Source organism: Cervus canadensis, chromosome 28 (assembly GCF_019320065.1).
Source record: "Cervus canadensis isolate Bull #8, Minnesota chromosome 28, ASM1932006v1, whole genome shotgun sequence".
Lineage (NCBI taxonomy): Eukaryota > Metazoa > Chordata > Mammalia > Artiodactyla > Cervidae > Cervus > Cervus canadensis.
In genome coordinates this window covers 34,940,993-34,963,339 of record NC_057413.1, presented here as the reverse complement: position 1 = coordinate 34,963,339, position 22,347 = coordinate 34,940,993, and the positions used below count along the sequence as shown (strand labels likewise).

At 42.4% G+C, this 22,347-nt stretch overlaps 1 protein-coding gene across 13 annotated transcripts in view; it reads left to right on the top strand.

Annotated features, from left to right (window-relative positions):
- The window catches only part of ZNF451 (zinc finger protein 451), a 128,100-nt gene that overhangs the window by 33,466 nt on the left and 72,287 nt on the right, over positions 1-22,347 (top strand). For 12 of the 13 annotated variants that reach the window (XM_043450397.1, XM_043450400.1, XM_043450396.1 and 9 more), the window contains one exon: positions 5,023-5,103. In XM_043450397.1, the coding sequence (XP_043306332.1) occupies positions 5,023-5,103 (81 nt within the window). Of the gene's footprint in view, positions 1-5,022; positions 5,104-6,505; positions 16,662-22,347 lie in introns of those variants that run through there. The other variant, XM_043450409.1, reaches the window with a different exon arrangement.

Here is a 22,347-nt window from a genome sequence, read left to right as displayed (position 1 = left end):
TATCATAACATGGTAGTTTTGTCGCTAAGTCATGTCCGACCCTTGCGACCCCATTGACTGTAGCCTGCCAGGCTCCTCTGTCTGTGGGATTCTCTAGCAGGACTACTGGAGTGAGTTGCCATTTCCTTCTCCAGGGGATCTTCCCAACCCAGGGATTGAACCCCAGTCTCCTGCATTACAGGCAGATTTTTTACCAACTGAGCTATGAGGGAATCCCAGATGTTACGATACACACTTTTCATTTAGGTTTTTTGCTCTAATTTTCTCTCTAATTTAGTAATATTTCCCTTTTTCAGCCATCATCTTTATTCTCTGCATCCTTTGAAACTGCAGATATGTTAATTTATTCCCAGAGAACTGTGTTAATTTAGGGCTAATGACATGATCTTTCACAGATAAAAGATATACTTTAGATACGAAGGTATCAGAATTGCTGAGGCAGCCTGTTATAATGTTGGTAACAGCACGTGAGGTTTAGACTTCAGCCAAGATGATTGGTGTAATGTGGAATCATTGACCATGTAGAAATAGGGAAGAAAATCCAGGTATATTTTCATAAATTATTTCAAGGGGTCTTGGACAAATAATGAGGGTGGTTTTTGGCTGGGTGTCTTGGGGTTGTAACTAGCTCAAGAAAGGTTGGAGCTCATAATATGTCAAGTCCTGAATGAAGTACTTTAGAGCTGCAGAGATTAGCTGGAAATAAATCCTACTCATATGTGTCAGTGTTTCAGTGTGAGAGATGAGATAGGAGGAGGACTTTGTAGATAGTTGTAGGAGAGAGTTCTTTTATAAAAAGTACATGGTGCAAAAAAAAAAGTACATGTGCTATTAGAAAAAGACATGATTTTCAGTTTATTACTTTTGCACAGGGAGCATTTCGTGTTTGTATGTGTTTAAAAGGGTGTTTTGAGAAGAAACAAGTCATCAAAATGAGAAAACAATTGTGCTTAGTTCTGGAGGATAAGTTGGTTTTGTTTTTGTTTTTTTTTAATGGGAGAAGGGCAGTTGGGACAGATAGTATAGATTTTGAATTGTGGACTAAATTTGAATTAAAGTACACATTCAGGAATCATTTGAAATGTTTGAATCAGGCAGGACTTGTAGAAGTTCATTATGTCTGGAACTTTTCTGTATGAGGGAAGATGTATGAATTATTTAGGGTTTCAGATTAGATTTTTGCATCTGTGCTCAAATTCATGTTGTTTGTTTTAGACTGAAGTAGACTACCTACCTTTTCTGCAGACTGAATTTTAGTGTATTGATGTCACTTTTCAGTTAGTAGGTAATTGGTGTCTTGGTTTTGTATGAGATGAGTTTTCTAATAACAAGATGAAAGCTTTGTTGGAGAAGGAAATGGCAACCCACTCCAGGATTCTCGCCTGGGAAATCCCATGGACAGAGGAGTCTGGTGGGCTACAGTCAGGAGCTTGCAAAAGAGTTGGACAGGACTTAGCGACTAAACAGCAACATCATCTCATACAGGTACGAAATTAAAGAAATAGAAAACAAATTAAAGATGAAAGCTTTTTATTTCTCTAAAAATATTTTTTAAACCGTAGAATATTAAACCGTGTTCCTCAACTGTTTTGCTTCTGCCTGTGCTTCTGCCCCTAAATTGTTTGGCCTTGGAATAGAATTCTTTGACTTTGTTACTCATATGGAGGGAGTTGATAGATGGAACAAATTTAAGAAAAAAAATACTTTGTGATTGGAGAACCACATGCGTTTATACTTTTTGATATAAGCAGCCATTGTAAACATAATAAGAAATTACCTTTTCTTAATATTGGTATTATAAACATTACTGTTTGGGGAGAACTAATAACTTATGTTTTGGTCAGTTTTATGCGTTATTCACAGTTGGGAACAAGAGCAGGTAGTCTTTTTCCTCATATTAAAGGAAAAAGTAGCTTATCTTAGAAACTTGGGAAGTAAGTATTGATTTAAAAGTAGTGTGTATACTTTGGACTGGCTCAGAATTAGTGTGACCACACAGCCAGCGTTGTGATAACAGAACCAGGTGGGCCTCACTTAGTTTTCTCCTTCGTTACATGGTATACAAGTCAAGTAATGGGGGATTGAATGGAACAGTATACGTGAAAAGTTTAGCACCATTGCCTGTATGGGGCTTAGTGACAGATGTTCCCAATTAGAGTGAAATAAATGGAGTGCCAAAGGGTTTTGATTCCTTAGGTTCATTATGGTGGAAGCTTGTCCATATCGACTGTAAAAATTAGCTGGAGTGTAGAGTGTTTGTAAGTAGTATTTTCCTTGGGATGGTTGTCTTCTGTTTCTTCCACTCAGCCTCTGCCTTTTGGGTCTCAAACACATGCTGTCTTCTTCTACCCTTCTGTCACTAATAACTCTGTCACACTCTGAGTGAATGAATAAATGACGCCTGCTTTTTCTCATTTATGGGCCTCAGTCCTGATTGTTTTATTCTGCTGGGAACCCTAAGTCATCGTCGCTGAGTAGCTCAGGAGCGGGCTTCTGTTAGTGTTGTGACTGACCCCAGGGGGACATTGCTGCTGCTCTCATCTCTCCTTATTCCTGCCTTTCCTTCTGTTTCTGCAGCTGCTTTTTCATCATTTGTGACCGTTTTCCCGATGGTGGTGTTTTCTGCCTGTCCCTTCATGCTTTGCACCCTGTTAGCCTGTCATCGCCCTTTTTTCTCTGCCTGCTCTCTCTCGGTGGAAGCTCTGCCCCAGCCTCTGTGTTCCTGGCTTCTGGTAGCTCAGGGACTTCCTTGGTGTGCTGTCCCAGTGGGCATGTAATAAAGTTCCTAATGTACATTTCTTGAGGAGAGCAAGCTATTATAGTTTTTCTCTTCCACTACCTTCTTGGCTTGACTGTATGACTTTGACAGTCTTACAACAAGTGGCAGGTTTGGGTCTTAAAGTAGGTGATTCACCTCTGTGATGCCACAGAGGAGAACATTCTTCTTACCCTCTTTTTTTAAATGTCCATTTTTACAGTTTAGGCAGAGATCCTGATTACTTTATCATGTGACCCCTGCCCAATTTTGCTGTGTGGTTTTATCTTAGTGGCTGAATCACCGCTCTGTGGACTTCCCTTGTGGCTCAGCTGGTAAAGAATCCGCCTGCAATGCAGGAGATCTGGGTTCGATCCCTGGGTTGGGAAGGTCCGCTGGAGAAGGGAAAGGCTGCCCACTCCAGTGTTCTGGCCTGGAGAATTCCATGGACTGTATAGTGCATGGGGTTGCAAAGATTGGACACGACTGAGCGACTTCTCACTTTCACTTTTACCCCCCCTGCAGGGAATGCACTCTCCTGCTTGGGGAGGGATGGATGCCTGGGAGAGAAGCAAGCTGTCTGTAGGCCTGGATGCCATGTCTCAGAGAGAGGATCTTTACCTAGATGTTATCCTCTGTCTCCTGACCCCGGGTCTTTTTCTGTTAGTTTCCCACTGGACACCTCACTTGGGCTTCCCAGCAGCCGCCTCCCCCGGCTTGAGGAGTCTTTCCCCAGCCCCACTCTCCCCTGCACGCCTTTCTCTTTTCCAGCACAGAATGTTTGACAGAATAATCACTCTGGGCCTTTGCTCCTCATTTTCTGCTTATTGTTGTAGTCTGACTTGTACTCTCACTACTTTCTTGAAAGTTGCTCTCAAAGACATTTTAAAATCTCCTTGTTGCTAAACTCTGTGGCTTTTTTTTTTTTTTTGGTGCTCAGTGTTTTTGGCCACATTTGCACTGATATCTTTTCATCGAGGTTTTCTCTATCTTTAGGTTCTTTGGATTTGTGCATTCCTGATTCTTCCTAGATCTCTGATTACTTACTTAGCTCTTCTTAAATCTTAAAATTCCATCATTTCCTCAAGAACCTCCTCAAATTTCTTCTTTGTCCTCTTTGCTCTCATTGGTAATATCATAGTTCCAGTTTAGTTCTAGAGTTAATAATTTTCTAGGGGAGCAGCTTTCAAGTCTGCATTTTCAGTAATGTTCCTCTACCCAGATTACTGGCCTGCATTTCCAGCTGTCTGCCAGTTACCTCTGTCAGTTGTACATCAGCCCATTATGGCCAGAAGAATGCCAGCCTTCCATCTCCATATTCCAGATTTGTACCTTTTATGTGACTGTTGTTTAGTCATCCAAGCTTGAAATCTTAGAGACAGCTCTGATTTCTGCTTTCATAGTTGACCATTTGTTGGTGTTTGTTTCTGTCTCACTTTTGTATCTGCACCATGAAAGTGAAAGTGTAGTCACTCAGTCCTGTCCAACTCTTGCGAGCCCATGGACTGTAGCCTGCCAGGCCCCTCTGTCCATGCAGTTCTCTAGACAAGAATACTGGAGTGGATTGCCATTTCCTTCTCCAAGGGTTCTTCTTGACCCAGGGATTGAACCTGGGTCTCCTGCATTGTGGGCAGATTCTTTACCGTCTGAGCCACAAAAAAAGCCCTTCCGTTATTTTTGCCATGTCTGCTATTTAGTTTTGCATTATTATGTTGTGGACTGATAAATTATCCTGCTCCTGCTTTTCTTGCTGCCATACTTCTCTGTGTGATTGATGTTATTCCCGCCTTTTGCCTGTAGAATAAGATCTAGGCTTTTAAAGTTTAGTATTCAAGACTTGGTCTATGGTAGAGTCAGAGTGGATGGAAAGAAAAGATGAAGGAGAAGCAGGTTTGATGTGTGACTGTAGGAGTCTGAGATACAGCCCAGCTTCTAGTCAAAGATCCCCATCTCATCTGAAAAGCATTGGCTTATAGTGTCTGTGCCCTTGCAGCACCGTTCTCGTGTTACTAATCCTCTCCGCAAGGAGTCAGCACAGTCCCAGTACCCTTCCTGGCTTTGGCTCTTTCAGGTTTTATCATTTATTAGTCATGGACTCTGAGGATTTTCCTCTGCATTTGTTGTGATTATTTTGTACCACCCATAACGTTTCCTGTTCAGAAGAGTTCTCACCAGTCAGTCCCAGCATCAACAAAAAGGATTGCCTTAAATGCAGATTTAGCTTGAGTAGCTCTGCATGACTTGTTAATTTGTTGGTTCTCTTCTAGGAAGGACCACTGAGGCCTGTTCTGGAATACATCGACCTGGTCAGCAGTGATGATGACGAGCCTAGCACCTCTCAACGTGAGGTGAGTACATTTGACTTGTGTTTCTGCACTTCTCGCAGTTCACAGATGTCCTGTAAAAGGGGGTCGTCAGGTCAGTGTTCAGGTGCTATGGCGCTTTAGGAGATGGCCCACTTCTGTTGGAATAGCCCTGAGAGGCAGTCCAGGGAGAACTTGGCCTGGAAGGTCTGCTTCCTGCTTTGTTCCTCTACTTTGAGCGAGATGTGAGAGCATTACATGACACAGGAAGGTCCTAGGCCTTGAAGGTGGTATCTGATGAAAGGGAAATGGAATAAAACTGCAAGCTTTTGGGCACCCTTTTCCTTTCCTGGCTTTGCTCAGGTGCCCTATAGAACTAGATCCTTTTCTTCCAGAACCACGTGGCCACAGAAAATTTATTCTGTTTGGAAGAAAGTCTGTGAGAAGCTCTTTTAGAAATGGAGAGTGGGGAAGGCTGCTGGGTCATTCAGGTGTTGTCCCTCTAACCACCTCTCCCCCTCATATTTGGGGTTTTCTCTGAACTATGGTTTTTCTGGTTGTGTGTTTGACCCTTAAACTAATCCTTCCCTTATTCTGAGAACCAAAGTAACTGAGCTGTCTGTATCAGTCTTGTCTTGCATTTGTCTTAGCCTGAATTTCTATTATTGAACTGTTTTCTTGATGGATTAGAGGACTCCTGGCTGTGTGTTCAGGGTGGCCTATGATATATAAGGGATTGGGACTTGGACTCACAATCAAAATACCTAGGTTTTAGTTCCCGATTACCTCCTTACTATTCTGTGAATTTGGATCAGTAGCCTTTTAACTTTAGTTTCTTTATCACATAAGAACAATAACCTACCTCACAGGGTTGTTGTGAGGATGCAATAAGGTTACAAAGCTGCTGAAAACTACAAACTGTAGAGGAGAACGGCCCACCTGGAAAATTTCATTATTTATGGTCAGTGAATGAGAATTTTTAAAGGGACCTCAAAGTGTCTCTGCAATGGGGGGACTTTTCAGTGGAACTTTCCCATGTTCTCTCTGCCATTATTAACTTCTACTTGTTGCCCTACACTTGTTCAGTGGGACTTTTAAAAAAACTATTTTCATCAGTAGTCTTGTTACCTCTTATTCTAACATGGAAATAAGCAGCAGGCTAGGATGGCGCCCCTTGAACTGGGCTTGTTTTTGCTCTTTTTTCATAGACAGAGTGCCAGATTAATGCCAGTAGTTGGTATTGGGCCCTTGGGGTAATGAAACTTGTGGATTTGACTTCTGTGATCCCCTTGCTGACCTGAAGTGAATTGTATGTTTCATTGTTAATTATAATAATTTTAAAAGTTGAGTGCTACTTACTGGACATGCATCTCTGCACTTGAAAGTTAACATATTAAAAGCATATTTTCTTTCTTCCTTGGTTCTCTTGTTCACGTGGATAACCCAGAGAATGCCCGAGTCTAAGGTGCCATCCTCAGAGAGTCGTCGCCCAGAAATGTGCTCTGGCTGCAGTGCTCCTCCTCCCAGTGGAGACAGCAGTTCCTCCTCTGGGCGCTGCGCCAGCAGTCCTCAAAGGATGGTTTCTCACCCTTCTTCCGTTGAGAACCCATTGGAGACCCAGAGAAATGATCACAGTAATTCAGGTATTAAGATCTCTGAGACAGAGACACTTGAGCCGTCACAGAATTACCAGATTCTGCCTCCATCTCCACTCCTGGTCCCCCAAGAGTCTTTGGCCTCCTCAGAGGTCAAGGAGGGTTTGCCCGTAGAGTCTCCGGCTTCCCAGCACGGGCGGGATGCCCTCCTCTATCTCCAGACACAGGTGGCTGAGATGTCCCGAGTGATACGTGACCTGCAGTCCAGGAGCTGCTTCCGATTTCATCATTCCCGGACAGGTGAGGCCTCCTCGGTTCCTTGGGACATCTCCACCTCCAGAGAAGAACACTTATCCTCCGTCGAAGAAGAGACTGAGTGCAAGTCCCCCTCGGCCGACGACAAAGGGCAGCCAGCTGACCCCAGTCAGTCCAGCTTCACAGGGCTGTTGAAAAGAATGGAGCAGAGAGGTGTTATCAAGAGAGTCACCTTGCAGTCAGAAGCAGAACTGTGCGAGGGGAAGCCTGATTGTGTGACCTCCAAGAAGCGCTTGGTCCCTCCATTGCATCCTCTTCTGAGAATTGCCACAGCGGAGGTTTTTAAAGACCCTGCTGATTGCCATCCTTCTTCTTTCATGGGACACAGGGTGTATCCTGTGGCCAAGGACACCTCTCCTTTCCAGCCACATCCCCCAGCGGGGGGCCCCATCGTCGCAGCACTAGAGCACAGCAGAAGAGGAGGCGCCACGTCGCCCCTGGACCCCACCTCAAAGGAGATGGAGGCCATGGGCTGCAGGTTCTACCACGCTGCTTCCATCGCGGCCCGAGCTGCCAGCTACATGGCCTACATGACGCAGTATCAGCGTAAACTCTGGGAAGACATGGAGGACCTGGTCCATGACCCTGAGTTTGATCGTGGAAAGGCACGGTGTATCATATCTGATGGCATGGATGCAGGCCTTTGGCAGCTGTGTACTACCAGGGACATAATGGACTCTGTGGTCAGAGTCATGGCGATGGCAGTAGACTACAGGAGGCAGGCTTGGCTTCGGCTCACATCCCTCACAAAGAAGACCCAGGAGAAGATCTCACACTTGCCCTTTGATGGCACTTGCCTCTTTGGACAAGATGTGAATGCTGTTGTTGCAGAAGAAAACAGTGTGAAAGAAAATGACTATAAAGACCACAGTAAATACTATAACCAGCATCGATACTTCTATAGTCATGACCAGAAAGCACATTACCACAGCCGAGGATACTCCAGAGGGGACTGGTACAAACCTCGAAACCACCCCTATAGATACAGAAAGAGGGGAGACTCTCCAGAACGCCACGGGTACAAGAATTAGTGCCCCGTTCACAGTCTGCAGTGCAGCCACGCACGATGCTCCCTCCCCCACAGGAAACGACACGTGTCTGGGACGACCACAGCTGACATCGAGTTCTAGACTCCGGGAATGAAGTAGATAATACAGAGACTCATGCTTTCTTGGCCATGTGAGCAGTAGAGACTTTCAGTTGGATTAAACAAAGGTTTGCACATTATTTCTAGTCCAAAATAAGTCTAGAGGTGGGTCCTCAGGAATCCAAATCCTTTTATGATTAAGGAAAAATATAAAGATTTCTTCCCCCTCAGAAAACTCTCACTGATAAATTGACAGCAAGCAGATTTTGGATCTGGAAATAATCTACTATTATCTCTAACAGCAGAGGCAGATCCTTCATTTTTAGGTCATCAGTGCTTCCTTGTTTAGGCTTCCATTTGTCGGATCTTCACAAAAGATCTTTTTGTCCACAAAACGACAAATCTGTTTTAATCTCTCTGTATCAGGGTGGTCAGCTCACCAAATGTCCCTACTACTGTCAAATCTCTGTAAGACTCCAGAATCAGCCTTGAAGCTATATGTCAAGAACTGGAATTCAAATAAAAATTTGCCAAATCCAGTCCCTACCAGTGGTGTGGCTGGATATCCTAGAACAGCTGTGGGCACCAGCTGGTAGAAGACTTTCCTGTGATATCTCTGTGGAAACTTTCACAGTAACTGTCTTCATCGCCCAGAGCTACACAGAGAATTCTCTGCAGTTGTCACTCCCAAGTCTGTCAAGCATCAACAGGCTGTGAGACCTGGTCATGCTGTTCTCCCAGGATAATCTGGACATTTCACCAAGATGACCTTGACTGCTTTCTAAACTTTGAGCTTGATGATTCATCAAGCTCTAAATACAAAGAAAAAAAAGAGAGATTGCACATTAGTGCCCTGGAAATCAAGGATTTTACACCGTCTCGGCATGCAAAATATGAACTCTTGAAAGAGCAAGAATCCAAACATGCCTGACAGTCTGGTCCTCTGATTGTAATAAGGGGATGCTATCAGTCTAGATTTTACTGAGAAATCCTTCAGATTCAGAGTGTAACTGTGGATGTAGTAAAGAGTACATTCCACACACTTCCCTTTCTAGATTCCATTAGCGATTTCTTGAAAGTCTGAAGTCAAGACTTCAGTGATGTGTTCTTGGTTTGTTAGTCCGTCAACCTAGTCACACTCTACCATGAGAGACAACTTACAATTTTGTTCCCAGCTCTTTGAGGTACTGTTTCTCCATCAGACTGGAACTGGCAGCAGATACCTAAGCTAACCATCCTGTGGTATTTTTATCTTGAGGCAGTGGCTGTGTGGTGTCCCAGCCCTTAGACCCTTGTCTTCACAGCGTGACTTCAGAGATGGAGAAGATGCCAAATTGGAGGGGTCTGAATACGTCATCCAGTATTATTTGCTTGGCCAAATAGAAAAAAATTTTATCAACAGACTGATAATTTTGTAATGTCTTGGTTTGTTAAACATCTGCATTTTTTCCCATCTGCTTGACCATAGTATTTTGGGTCTACTGTTAGTGGACTCTGACACTGTTTTCACATTTATGTGGTTTCTGTTTCTTGCCTGCATAGTGATGACTGATGTTTTCCTGGTGTTCCACTTTTTAATGGCTTATTGGAAGGCCATCCTCTCTCCTTGTCATAACCACATTCAGCATGCTTTTTGTCTGCCTTTCTTCCTTTCCTTGTGTATGCTGTAGCGGTCAAAGATGCATATATCCCTACTTGGAAGCTACTTTATTTTGTCAGATAATTTCAGGGATAATTTATAATTGACTCTGTTTGTCCTATTGGTAGTTGAAGCTTAAGTTGCAGTCTTGATAGTCTCCTCTTGGCAAATTTGGTCAGGGCATATCTAGAGTTAACATTTACCTTTAATTTTTCTGTACTTTTCACAAAGTTTTACTAATGCTGTTTGAGGCCCGTGCTCAAAGAAGCTGTCTTTCAAACTGAACCCTAGAAGAGCACTGATAAACGGCTGAAAGAAACAAAGGCCTGAGAAATCACACGAAGATGATAATAGTTCACGATGTTTGGCCCACTAGCTCAGTGGCCTCACGTGCCCTTGCCGTGACCTTCTAGTTTCTTCTGTGAAAGGGGAGCTGTGGGAACTTGAGAGAGACAAGAGACCTTGCCACTCCAGGATGGCTGCCCGAGGCGTTCCCAGTTAGCTGAGGCTTCATCACATTGCTCCCGCTTCTCCATTTCTTTCTGTCCCTTCCCTGAATTAGGTGCTGGGTCACAAACTTCATGGTTTTTGAGAACTCTTATTTTCCAAAATTCAAACCAGAATTAATGATGCTAGAAGACCTGACTCTCTGAGACGGCTCTGGCATTTTCACCTAACCTGCTCTTGCTTTGAAACTTTTTACTTTGAATCGTGTTTAAAAAAAGCCACAATGTAAAATTTACCATTGTAACCAGTTTAAGTGTACCTTGGAGCAGAGTTAACTGTGTTCACTTTGATGTATTCCTCCTTTCCTCATTGTTCGTAGAGCAGCGTTTCTTTTGTCTTCCTTCTGCGTTACCTTTGTTGCTCCAGAGCAACACGATTAGTAGCATTTCTTTCCCATTCTGATTGATATGCCCAAGGACCTCCATAGGTCTTCCCTAAAAATGAAAAAGTACTGAGAAATCATCATGGTCAGGTAGCTGACTTGTGAAGGATGCGGCCATTGCATGGGGGTGGAGCAGAACGCAGTAGAGTGGGAGCAGGTTTAGTTGTAGGGGATGCGATTGCCTGCAGAAGAAACAATATCCTTAACCTGTTTTTTTATTATTGCTATTTTAAAGTCTCTCTCTGGCATACTTGAATGATGATGGTGTTATAAAACTAAAAATGGGGACTTGGTCTAAGGGAAACAGCCGCAGTAGTGTTTGGAACTCATAATTAGTCAGATAACAGGTTTTCAGGTCATGTCTGCCATGTGCAAAGCCAGGATCCTCCATCAGGCCAGCCTCTGATGTTTGAACGACGCTGGGTTTTCTAGGAGGCCTCTCAGTCATCACAGGTTGAGTGATGTGGTGTTCCTGAAAGGGATGCATCTAATGATCCTTCTTTAAAATGTCATTGTTTGACTAGACGTAAAATGTTTGTGGAAACTAAGATTTCTCGTGTTTACTGTGTGTACACAGAAATACTGTTTCCATTCATTGTTATATGAAGTGCCTTTTTAAATTTTACACTATTGTTTAAAACAACATTTTAATGTCTTGCATATGTTGCTGGTAATATTTATGTGAATTCTGTATAGTGATTTTTTTTATCTTGTAGTTTATGCCTCATCTGTACAATTGCACTATCTAAGGGTACTCTCCTTCTGAATGTTACTTTATTTTCATTATAGCACTGTTGATCCATTTCAGAAGGACTTAATAGAGTATGTCCCCCCGCCTTTATTTAAATAACTTGGCAGTAGCTGTTTCAGTTATTAGTGATTGGCTCAGTTTCCTGGGCATTGAGGCAGCTTTGTTTTCTGTCTCTAGGTTCTAGGTTTCTGATTGAAGCTTTTGTCTTATGTCTAACCTTGTTCATAGCCATAGTAACACAGCTCATTTGTAAGTGGGTGTGTTACTTGGTAATAAGAAACAAAGATATTTGGAAAATGCAGTATATTTGTTGACACTTTATCTTTTTTTTTTTTCAGACTGTGTAACAGCTTATCAATGTAATTGCATTTAAACTTATTATTATTATTATTTACTGTGTGACAGCTTCTTTATGCATAATTACATCTCTTTACCTAGCCCTCAAAATGATACTTTGAGGAGAGCATAAACTCAGGCTACTTGGGTACTATTTAGTATATTACATCACGTTACATTACCATTATACTAATAACTTACTGAATGATACCTAAGTGTCCTGATTGATAATGTCCTTAAAGGCCTGCTCCATCCAGGATAACCTCTCAGGTACTGTAAACAGGAGGTTGGAATTGGCACAGTCCAGAATCTCTTCTAGCTATAAACTTGGATACAGAATTAAATGACATGGATGAACAAAGTTAAATGCCACATTCAGTATTCTTGAGGATACACTTAATTGACTGGGATTCTGGTGAAGGTTAGAAATTAAGGATTAGATCTTTGCAGGAATAGTTTAAAGACTGCAATAACGGAAAACTTTTGTTTTTTTTTTTTAATAGCATGAGGCGTGTTTTGCCCAGACTTGCACTGTTCAGGTTTCCTTATCTATTGAAATTTGCCATTCTTAGTGTTAGTGGCTAGTCCCATAATTGACTGTCAGATCTATATGCCTCTCCTGCCTGTAATTACCCACTTAATTGTTTTTCCAGATATAACTAGTTTTGTAAACTGTTAAAATATGTTGTGGAGTTTCTCCTCCTGGATGAGTGCTGAGAATATTGTTTTATTAAGTCTTTTTTTTCTTGTATTGATTAGTGGGGTGGTATTTTTCTACTATTCTTTTCGTCTGCTTGACTTTATAGGAATGAAAACCTTTTTTGTAGTAGTGTTTGGTGCCATTGAGATATTACTGGAGATTATGTTAGTTTCTGGTAGGATATATCTGGAAGTGATCACAGGTCAAACATGTCCTTTTGTGGTTAGCATCTCAGTTATTCTTTGTATTGATCTTTTCTTCCCCTTTATGTAAACCTCTTCTTAAAAGGATGTCTGATCTTCCTTAATCTCTTGATGTACATTATATTTTTTATTCTGCCAGTCTATACTAACCAGGATTTTCATGTGGTTTTGTATGTTTAAATGCAATGCCTTCAGCGTTATTTGAAAGGTTTTCTAGTTCTCTCTTAAAAATGTCCTTTTTTTAAAAAAAAAGTAGCCAATTCAGTCTCATACTACTCTGTGGCTATTGAACTTCCTCAGTTTTTAATGCCTTCTTATTTCCTGACAGTACTGTTTTCTCATTTTTGTATAGTCTTCACACACATGTATTGCCATACGTAGTTTGTGGTCAGTTGCATCTTTTCTCTCTTAACAGAAATTTTAAGTTCATCACCGTGAACTTACAGTACAGCTCTCACACATGAGTCACAGTGTCCAACTGTTTGCAGCCCCATGGACTGTAGCCCGCCAGGCTCCTCTGTCCATGGGGATCCTCTGTCCAGGCCGTTTCCTTCTCCAGGGGATCTTCCCGACCCATGGGCTAAACCTGCGACTCCTGCATTGGCAGGTGGATTCTTTACCGCTGCACCAACAGGGAAGCCCTGACATATTTAATACCGTATCTTAATCAGTTTTCTCTCGGTCGTAGACGCTTGACTGGTTTTGTCATGGTGGCTGTTTATTTCAAATGATTTGTTGGATTTTCTGATGCCTTGTCAATTCAGTACGAGTTCTCAGGTTGTCTGTAGTTTCTTTTAGGACTTTGGAGATCTCTCAAGTTGCATTGTGTTTTCTGATATTCCTGAGTAGTATGTTTCTTGGTAGCAGTTATTGTAAATGCATTGTATCTGGCAATTTAAAAAAATTCTTTGACCTTAAATGCTTCAAGTGTTATCTTGTAGGTTCTGTTGGTGGTCCCTTTGTAAGAATTTCATAGCTATTTTTTTCCCATGAGCTATCCTGTGGTTTCTGTTTTCTTTCATTACCCATAAAAGTGGCTCTATCACAGCATTCAGTTTTAAGGGCTACAGTTAGACCTCTTGTTAATTCTTGCATTTATCTGTAATGTCTGTATTTCACACTTCCTTGACGTGTTAAAAGAATTATGTTTGAGATCCAGTTTATCTATACTGCTTTTATTTAGTGAGGCAACAGTGGTGTGGGTGACGGGGAAAAAGACATTTTCCAAGTCACGAAACTTTAAATTTTCAGTTCCATTAAAAAAACAACAACATTGAATCACGGTAAGCTGCTTGCTTGCAAGTGTGTAGCCCATTCCCTCCTGCCTCACGTAGAACACAGAGAATTTGTGAGTAGTCTCATTTAGATTATTAGCACAGCTGTGTGTGTGTTGCTTTGTCTAATGGCTTCTAACAGCCCCTGTTTTCTTTAACTTTTGACAAAAGTTGTATTTGACAGATGTTGGAAGCTCCTTGATAGTATTGGGTCTAAAGTGTTGTCTTCCTGCCTGGGAAGGAAGTAGAGGGGGAACCTCTGTCAGCAGAGCTTCTGTATACCAGGCACTGTGCTGGCCATGGGGGCCTCTTGAGGCAGAAATACACCCTTATTTTGCAGATGAGGAAGTGGAACTTATATTAAACAATTTGCTCAAGTGGTGGAGCTGAGCTTCGAATTTCCGCTCTGTTCCTTCAAGTCTCAACTCAGCATTGTACTCGGTGGCTTCCGTTTGTTTTCAGGGTGCCACTTAAAGCCTTAACCTCCCTGAGAAGCTAATTTGTCAAATAACTAGCCTTCTTCTTCCCTGAATTTTGTGTTTATGGCTGTACTTGATATCTTCATTAAGTAATTCCTGGTTATTTCATTTACCTGATCAGAAATCTTAGCCATAGTGGACAGTCATGCTCACACTGAGGTTTTGCTGCGCTGGACTGGGATGGTTCTGGATGTGTTGTCTTCTGTTTCCTGGATTCCTTATTTGTATCCCATTCATTTTCAGCACTGATCATCTCCGCCATGGTTCTTGATGGTGTTTTTTTCTTTGTTATACCTTTGTTATACTCATTTTGTCTCAGATACACACTTAAATTTTTTAAAAACTGGTGTCTTGAGGATATTGGCTTAATGAAAGAAGGTGGAATGATGTTAAGCACGTAGTATTTGAATTCCAGAGACCTTGATGTGAATATTAGCAAGTCACTTATTCTCTGAGACTCAGTTTTCCTACTCTCAAATGAGATAATAATGCCTGGAAGTACTTTGGAAACTTCACAACCTGATACAAATTGCCTTTCTTTAGTGCTTATACTGTTTTTGCCCACATTTATAGATTTCTCATAACTGTGGGATGGTATTGATACAGATTCTCTTGAAAGTGTATTTAATAGTATATTATAGTTCATGTCAGCACATCATGTTCCCCTTTTTATGGTTTTTTTAAGGCTGAAATATTAAGCTGCATATTATACAAGTCCAACAGTGGATTAAGGTATTGAGAGATGTATTTTAAAGTAAAACAGTCTTTTAAGTGCAAGCTAAGAAATGCTCATAATCAACAATAAGAAAAAAATTAAAAAGAATGTAGAATGAAGAGCTAGGATGTGTAGGTATATGTATACAGTTTTTGATGGATGGTATTTTGTCTTCTTGTGTCTCTGATGGAAACAATCTTTTTATTTGTGAAACATCTTCAATACCTGCTATATGCAGGCAGACCCTGAGGAAGGTCTGTGGATACTGTGAATTAATAAGAAATGGTATATTCTCTTCAGAAGAGAAGGAAATGCCAACACAATGTAATTGTCCTGTTAGAGGAAGGCCTGTGGTGAGGTTGGGGCAAAAGAGAGGGCTGTCGGAGGGCTCACGGAAGCTTTTCTTTACCCGATGCTCGAGCTGCGGCTGGAACGGGACTAGGGAAGAGAGTGGGGCCAGTGGAGGAGCAGGAGCCAGGCGCCAGGGGAGGGCGCCAGTTGTGTGGCAGTGTGGGGACACGGAGTCTGCCGGCAGAGCCGCGGAGAGCCGCCCTCATAGGCACAGCTGGGGGAGATCGGGTTGAAGGAAGGATCCATTCCCCATGAGACTGTACTGGTTCTCACCTGTTCAAAGTGTGCTAAGATGTACAGCTGTTACTTAATAAGGTCATCGAGGTAGTCTGTCTAGAAGTTTGTCACTATGGACATTTAATTCCTTTTCTCCCCTAGACGGAGCCGAAGGGAGGCTCTCAGACAGCGCAGCATTCGCCCAGGAGCGCTGGGGCGCTGACGGCGAGCAGCGGCGGGGGTGAGCCGGGAGCCGCCCCCGCGCAGGCCGCCGCGTCCTTGCGCCTGCGGGGCCAGCCGGGGGCCGCGGTCCCGCTGTGGCTCGCTCCCTGGGCCCAGGCCTGCAGACGACCTCAGGGCGCACTCGGGGAGAGGGAGCGTGCTTCTTCAGAATGTAGCCTCATTGGAGGTTTGAGGTGTTGTGTTGAAGCAGGGCCTGAAGCCTGTGCCGCTGGCATCTCCAGCAGTACCTGAAGGACACTGTCAGCTTCCTTTTTGTCTTTTCCTCTGCTTTGAATTTCTTTCCCTGTTCTGGTTGCCCCTTTGACCTTTTCTCTCTCCTCAGTTCTTCCTTTTCAGTCCAGCGCCAGAGGTAGAGCAGTGGCCCTCAGGATTGAAGCATTGTTAACTCCCTTTTGCTTTGTTATAACTTCATAGTAGGAGATACTTAAAAATTCTCCTAGGTTCCGAGGTGGTTTGGGGGGGGGGGGTATTGGGGGGTGGGTCCTGTATCAAAAGAGAATCTGTCATTCTTCCTGGGAGGGGAATTTTATAAATACAGATACTGGTGTTAACCAAAAGACAAGGTAGGAAGAAGCTTATTGAACAGGTTTGATCGTACTGGCCTTCTTCACCGAGTAGTACTTTACAGAATATGGCGTATCTGTATGTGTGTTTTAAAACTTATTCATATAAGACGTATGTTCCATGTACTTTGTAAACAATAGTTTGGGGGTGGGAAGGAAGTTGCTTTGTACAACAGGATTGTTTCTTGGGTTTAAAGCTTTGCTGCTGGAGTTGGTAAATAAATATTGTACTGCTTTGCTGTGTTTATTTCTTCTGCTCTGTGTGTATTTAAATATAACATTCTTGAGAAAAATTGTTGCTTTTCAAGATGTTATTTGGGAGTATAGCTTCAGGTACAAGCTAGGTACAAGGGGATTCTGGTAAACAGAACTTACTCTGGGAGTATAAAGCTCATGAGACCAAACCACGGACCCAAACTTTGAAGGACTGATCAATGAGAAGCAGGCTTTGAAACTGGAGTTTGTGTGAAGTAAGGCATTATTTCAGGAATTCTGTTCAGCCTATTGAACTGAGAATGACTTGCCCTAATTCCTGATTAATGTCTGTTTTTGTTACGTTTGGGCAATAATGTAATGCAGTCATTGTACTTCTAGAGATGAAACCCCGGGTGAAAAAGTTAAATCCTATTTACTAAGAAGATTATGTTCCTTTTAGAGACAAAATTTCCACCTGCTTTTGTGAAGGGTAGATGTTAAACTTAGATTTTTAAAGGTAAAAAGTAGTGATTTAAACCAAATCCATTGCATTTCCCATGGGGGAGGAAATGGCCACCCACACCAGTACTCTTGCCTAGAGAATCCTGTGGAGAGAGGAGCCTGGTGGGCCGCTGACCACAGGGTCGCACAGAGTTGGACACGACTGAAACGACTTAGCATGTATGCATTGCATTTCCAAACAGAAGGTTGAGATCTTCAACACTTTTTGTCTTTATACAGTGTTGTTCATTACATTAACAATTTTATTGCATATTCTGATGTAGAAATATTTGAAAACAGTTTAGAAAAGGAAAAAGTCCCTCTAGACAGAAATAAATAATGTTAACATTTTGATTTTTAGCTTTTTAGATTTGGTTGTGTCTAAGTATTTTTATAAAAAATAGGATCATTTTCATTTTCAAACAAATACAAATGATAAGAAAGAAAGACATTGAAATACATATAGCTTCCATGGAAAAGTGGGATTTTTGTGCCATGTCATTTGCCTATTTAATGATTTTGTATGCATTTTATGGTTCATATAGCAGGTCACAATTTCATAGCAATGCTAGAAATTTTAAGTTACCAGGGAATTTTTGTTAGCTCATTAAACTGATTAGTATATGAAAGCATTAATTTCTTTGGTAAAATTTTTGCCTAAATAGTGGAATTCTCATTGGACATGATTCTTGATGATCTTTTATGAGCTAAGTTCATAAAAGTTATGATTTCATGGTCAGAACTGATTCCAAGTTCAGCTGAACTGATTTCAAGTTTGAAGTAGTGTATTCATCTGTAGCAAAAAGAAAGATCAGGACAATGTAGCTAGTTTTTTACAAGGCTCAGTTTATTCAATAAGGAGACTTCTAAGGGAGGTTTTGAAGTATTAGCTTGAATTTGTGTCTTCATTCTTATGAAATAAAGACACAAATTGATACTGGTTCTGTTGCAGGAAGGGGGACCCCTTCCAGGGCCCGAAACTGGGCTCTTGTCTAACACTCGGAAATGAATTGTCCGAGGAGACACATGCTGACAAAGCAAGAGATTTTATTGGGAAAGGGCACCCAGGTGGAGAGCAGTAGGTAAGGGAACCCAGGAGAACTGCTCTGCCTCGTGGCTCGCAGTCTTGGGTTTTATGGTGATGGGATTAGTTTCCGGGTAGTCTTTGGCCAATCATTCTAATTCAGAGTCTTTCCTGGTGGCGCACGCATCGCTCAGCCAAGATGGATGCTAGCGAGAGGGATTCTGGGAAGTGGACGGACAGGCAGGGTCTCCTCTCGACCTTTCCCGAACTCTTCCGGTTGGTGGTGGCTTATTAGTTCCCTATTCCTTATCAGGATCTCCTGTCATAAAACAACTCATGCAAATGGTTACTATGGTGCCTGGCCAGGGTGGGTGGTTTCAATCAGTGTGCTTCCCCTAACAGTTCCCTTTTGAAAATGCCTTTACTTGACAAAATGTGCTCAGTCCTGTCCAACTCTTTGCGACCGCATAGACTGTAGCTTACCAAGCTCCTCTGCCCATGGAATTTTTTAGGCAAGAAGATTGATGCAGATTGCCATTTCCTACTCCAGGGTACCTTCTGGGCCCAGGGCCCAGCCTGTGTCTCTTGCGCCTCCTGCACTGCCCCTTTATCACTGTGGCGCCTGGGAAGCCCCTGTACTGTTAGCCAGAGAGGAGGGACGTGGCAGAGTGAGGGACCCCGCCGTCAGGCTTTGCTCCCTCCCTCGCCCCTGCCCGAGTTAGGAGCCCCACCACTGAACCCCACTACTGCAGATCAGACATCAGGAGAAAGCCCTCTTCCTGTCCTGCCCAGGCTATATGTTTTTAGACTTGGAATTTTGACGGTAGCTAAACTCCATCAAAAGATAAACATTATCCTCTAGAGCAGAGGAATTCTTGCTTACTGTCTCCTGTATAGGCTTATCTTTTGTGGATATATTCGCTCAGATTTAACCAGTATCCTTAGTCTGCTGCCATTTCTAAGACACAATTCAGATTTGCTTTGTGTGTAAGAGAGCTCCTAGTGTCCGGGGGTGAGCGCAGACGGGCTGCAGGGGAAGGCCGCGGGAACCTGGCTTCCAAGGTTCTGCGGCAGTCTGCTCTCTTCCCCAGTGTGACCCTCATTCTGTAACCTTCCAACTCCTCCACGGATTTGTATGTCAGACTATGTCATTGGAATCATACCTCTGGTTCTCACTTTTTAAAACCATTTTAGTTTAAGAAAATTTTTCATAGGGACTAACTAGAATCTGCTTTTCCTGGTGTTACAACTTTCTTTTTAATTCTGTTAGGACCCTACACAGCTTCCCCAGTGGGACAGGGTGGGTATGGAAGAAAAACTGACTCAGATGTAAGGTATTGACAAACAGGGACTTTCCTGGTGGTCCAATAAGGTTAAGATGCCCCGCTACCACTTCAGGGGCACGGGTTCCATCCCTAGAAACAGATCCTGTGTGCCGTGTGGCACAGCCAAAAATATATATATTTAGATACAAGCATATAGAGACCCTCCCTCCCCAGTGTATTTCATAGTACTTTGCTTTCCTGTGCATCTCCCCCCAGATAACACAATGGATACACTTTCTGGCAGATAATTTGCTATCATTGTGGACTCTAATGTTACTCTGTGCTGCTGCTGCTGCTAAGTCACTTCAGTCGTGTCCGACTCTGTGCAACCCCATAGATGGCAGCCCACCAGGCTCCCCCGTCCCTGGGATTCTCCAGGCTAGAACACTGGAGTGGGTTGCCATTTCCTTCTCCAATGCATGAAAGTGAAAAGTGAAAGTGAAGTAGCTCAGTTGTGTCCAACTATTAGCGACCCCATGGACTGTAGCCCACCAGGCCTCTCTGTCCATGGGATTTTCCAGGCAAGAGTACTGGAGTGGGGTGCCATTGCCTTCTCCGATGTTACTCTGTAGTAGTATTTAATATAGAAGTTAACCCGGGGTAATCACAGCAAGTGCTTCAAGAAGGATGACTGAGGATCTACAGCTGTGAATAACCTTCTAAATGAAACGTAAAGCACATTGTTCATACCAGAGCCAGTTCCATTTCTAGTTTGAGAAGTTATATATCTGAAAGCCTGACCTTTCTTAGAAAAATCTCCAAGGACCTAAACACTTTTTCAGACTATAGGATTTTGGGGAGACTGCCAAATCTAGCCTAAGAAGAGTCCTGGAATTTTGTGAGTTCACCTTAAATTGCAAGCATTGTGGCCCTAATGGAATGGTGGGAATTCCCAAACTGAAGAGTTTGTTAGTCCCTATTCATCTTAGTTCTACAGGAAACATTTAAGACATTTTCATCTAGCCTGAAATTAGTTCAGTTTCTGCTCATGTGCCTGATGATACTGAAGCTTTGGTTCTACAGTTGTGTCAGCAACAAGGTGGCCTGCAGTAAGTTTTTCCCCCTGAGTTCTGATCGTTTAAAATTTACTTCTGAACCTATTGAACCTTTGGATTACCTGTTAAACTTCTGTCCCAAATAAGGCCTTCTCTGACCTCATGGGTGAATTCCTAGCATGCATTTTAATATCAGCGTTCCCTCAACTGCTGGTGGTTCTCCCAGAAGCACAGAAGAGTGGGATTCAGTGAGATCTGAGGCCAGCCCTCGTCTTGGATCACTAAGCATGGAAATCCCTGGGACTTGGCTTTCCGGAGAGAGTGGGTATTCGTAGATGACCCACTCATGCCTGGCTTTAACCAAAAACCTTGATCCCCAAACCCAAGTTTGTGGTAGAAAAGTATCAAATGAATATCACCCTGCTGCACGTGGTTTATTTCTTTTCCCTTAAAGAGAAAACATTCCTGTTTAAAGTACTTCTGTTTTATCAGTTTTAAATGCAAAGATTTCAAAGTTGAAGTTCGTACTTTCCCTAGCTGCCATTTCTTTTCATCTACTCCCAACAGATTATGCTATTCCCAGATCTGCCTTTCTGCTTGCTTTCTTTTTTTGAAGATTTTTTTTTTAAACGTGGACCATTTTTATAGTCTTTATTGAATTTGTTACAGTATTGCTTCTGTTGTTTATGTTTTGGGTTTTTGGCTGTGAGGCCTGTGGGATCTTAGCTCTGTGACCAGAGAGAGATCCAACCCACACCCCCTGCATTGTCCTCTGACTTGTAAAAGGACATTTTGAAGTTGGTAGGATGCCGGCTACTGTCTGGTGCTGTGGTATGGCCAAGTGGGACTACTTCCACCCAGAGTGGTCCTGTGAACATTCTTTACTGCAAAAATGTAGCCTTCACAAAAATCCCAATTGATCTTGTTATATGTGCTCACTTCAGTGGAACTCCTGTGTGCTTCCAAAATCACACCTGCTGCTTGATTTGGTTGAAGCAACTCTATCCCACTTTAGATAAACTTTGGTTTGTATGTGTATAATTAATATCTTACTAAACCAGTCTTTCTGGTAGAAAATATTTTTAATAGAGTTTATTTTTTAAGAAAACTTTTATTTTAGATTCACAGCAAAAAAAGAGGAAGAGATTTCCCATATACCTCTGCCCACAATGTATAGCTTCTCTCACTATCAACTTCCCCCAACATAGTGGTACATTTGAAATAATCAGTGAGCCTTTTGTTGACACATTATCACCCAAAGTCCATAGTTTACATTAGGGTTCACTCTTGGAGTTATATGTTCTATGAGTTTGAACAAATGTAGTAAGATACCTACCTGTATAGTGTCATACTGAATAGATTTTCTACCCTAAAAATCCTCTGTACTCTGCCAATTCATCCCTCCCTCTCAACCTTCCCCTGGCAACCACTGATTTTTTTTTTTTTAATTGTCACTATAAATTTGCCTTTTCCAGGATGCCATATAGTTGGAACCATATAGTATGTAGTGTTTCCAGATTGGCTACTTTCATTTAGGAATATGTATTTAGGTATTCTTCCATGTCTTTTAAAGGTTTGGTAGCTCATTTCTTTTTTGTTGTTCAGTCGCTCAGTTATGTTCCACTGTTTGCGACTCCACGGACTGTAGCATGCCAGGCTTCCCTGTCCTTCACCATCTCTTGGAGCTTGCTCAAACTCGTGTCCATTGAGTTGGTGATGCCATCCAACCAGTGATGGTGAGGCCACTGTCCTCTGTCGTCCCCTTCTCTGGCCTTCAGTCTTTCCCAGCATCAGTATCTTTTCTAATGAGTCAGCTCTTTGCATCAGGAAGCCAAAGTATTGGAGCTTCAGCATCAGTCCTTCCAATGAGTATTCATTTCTTTTTAGCAGTGA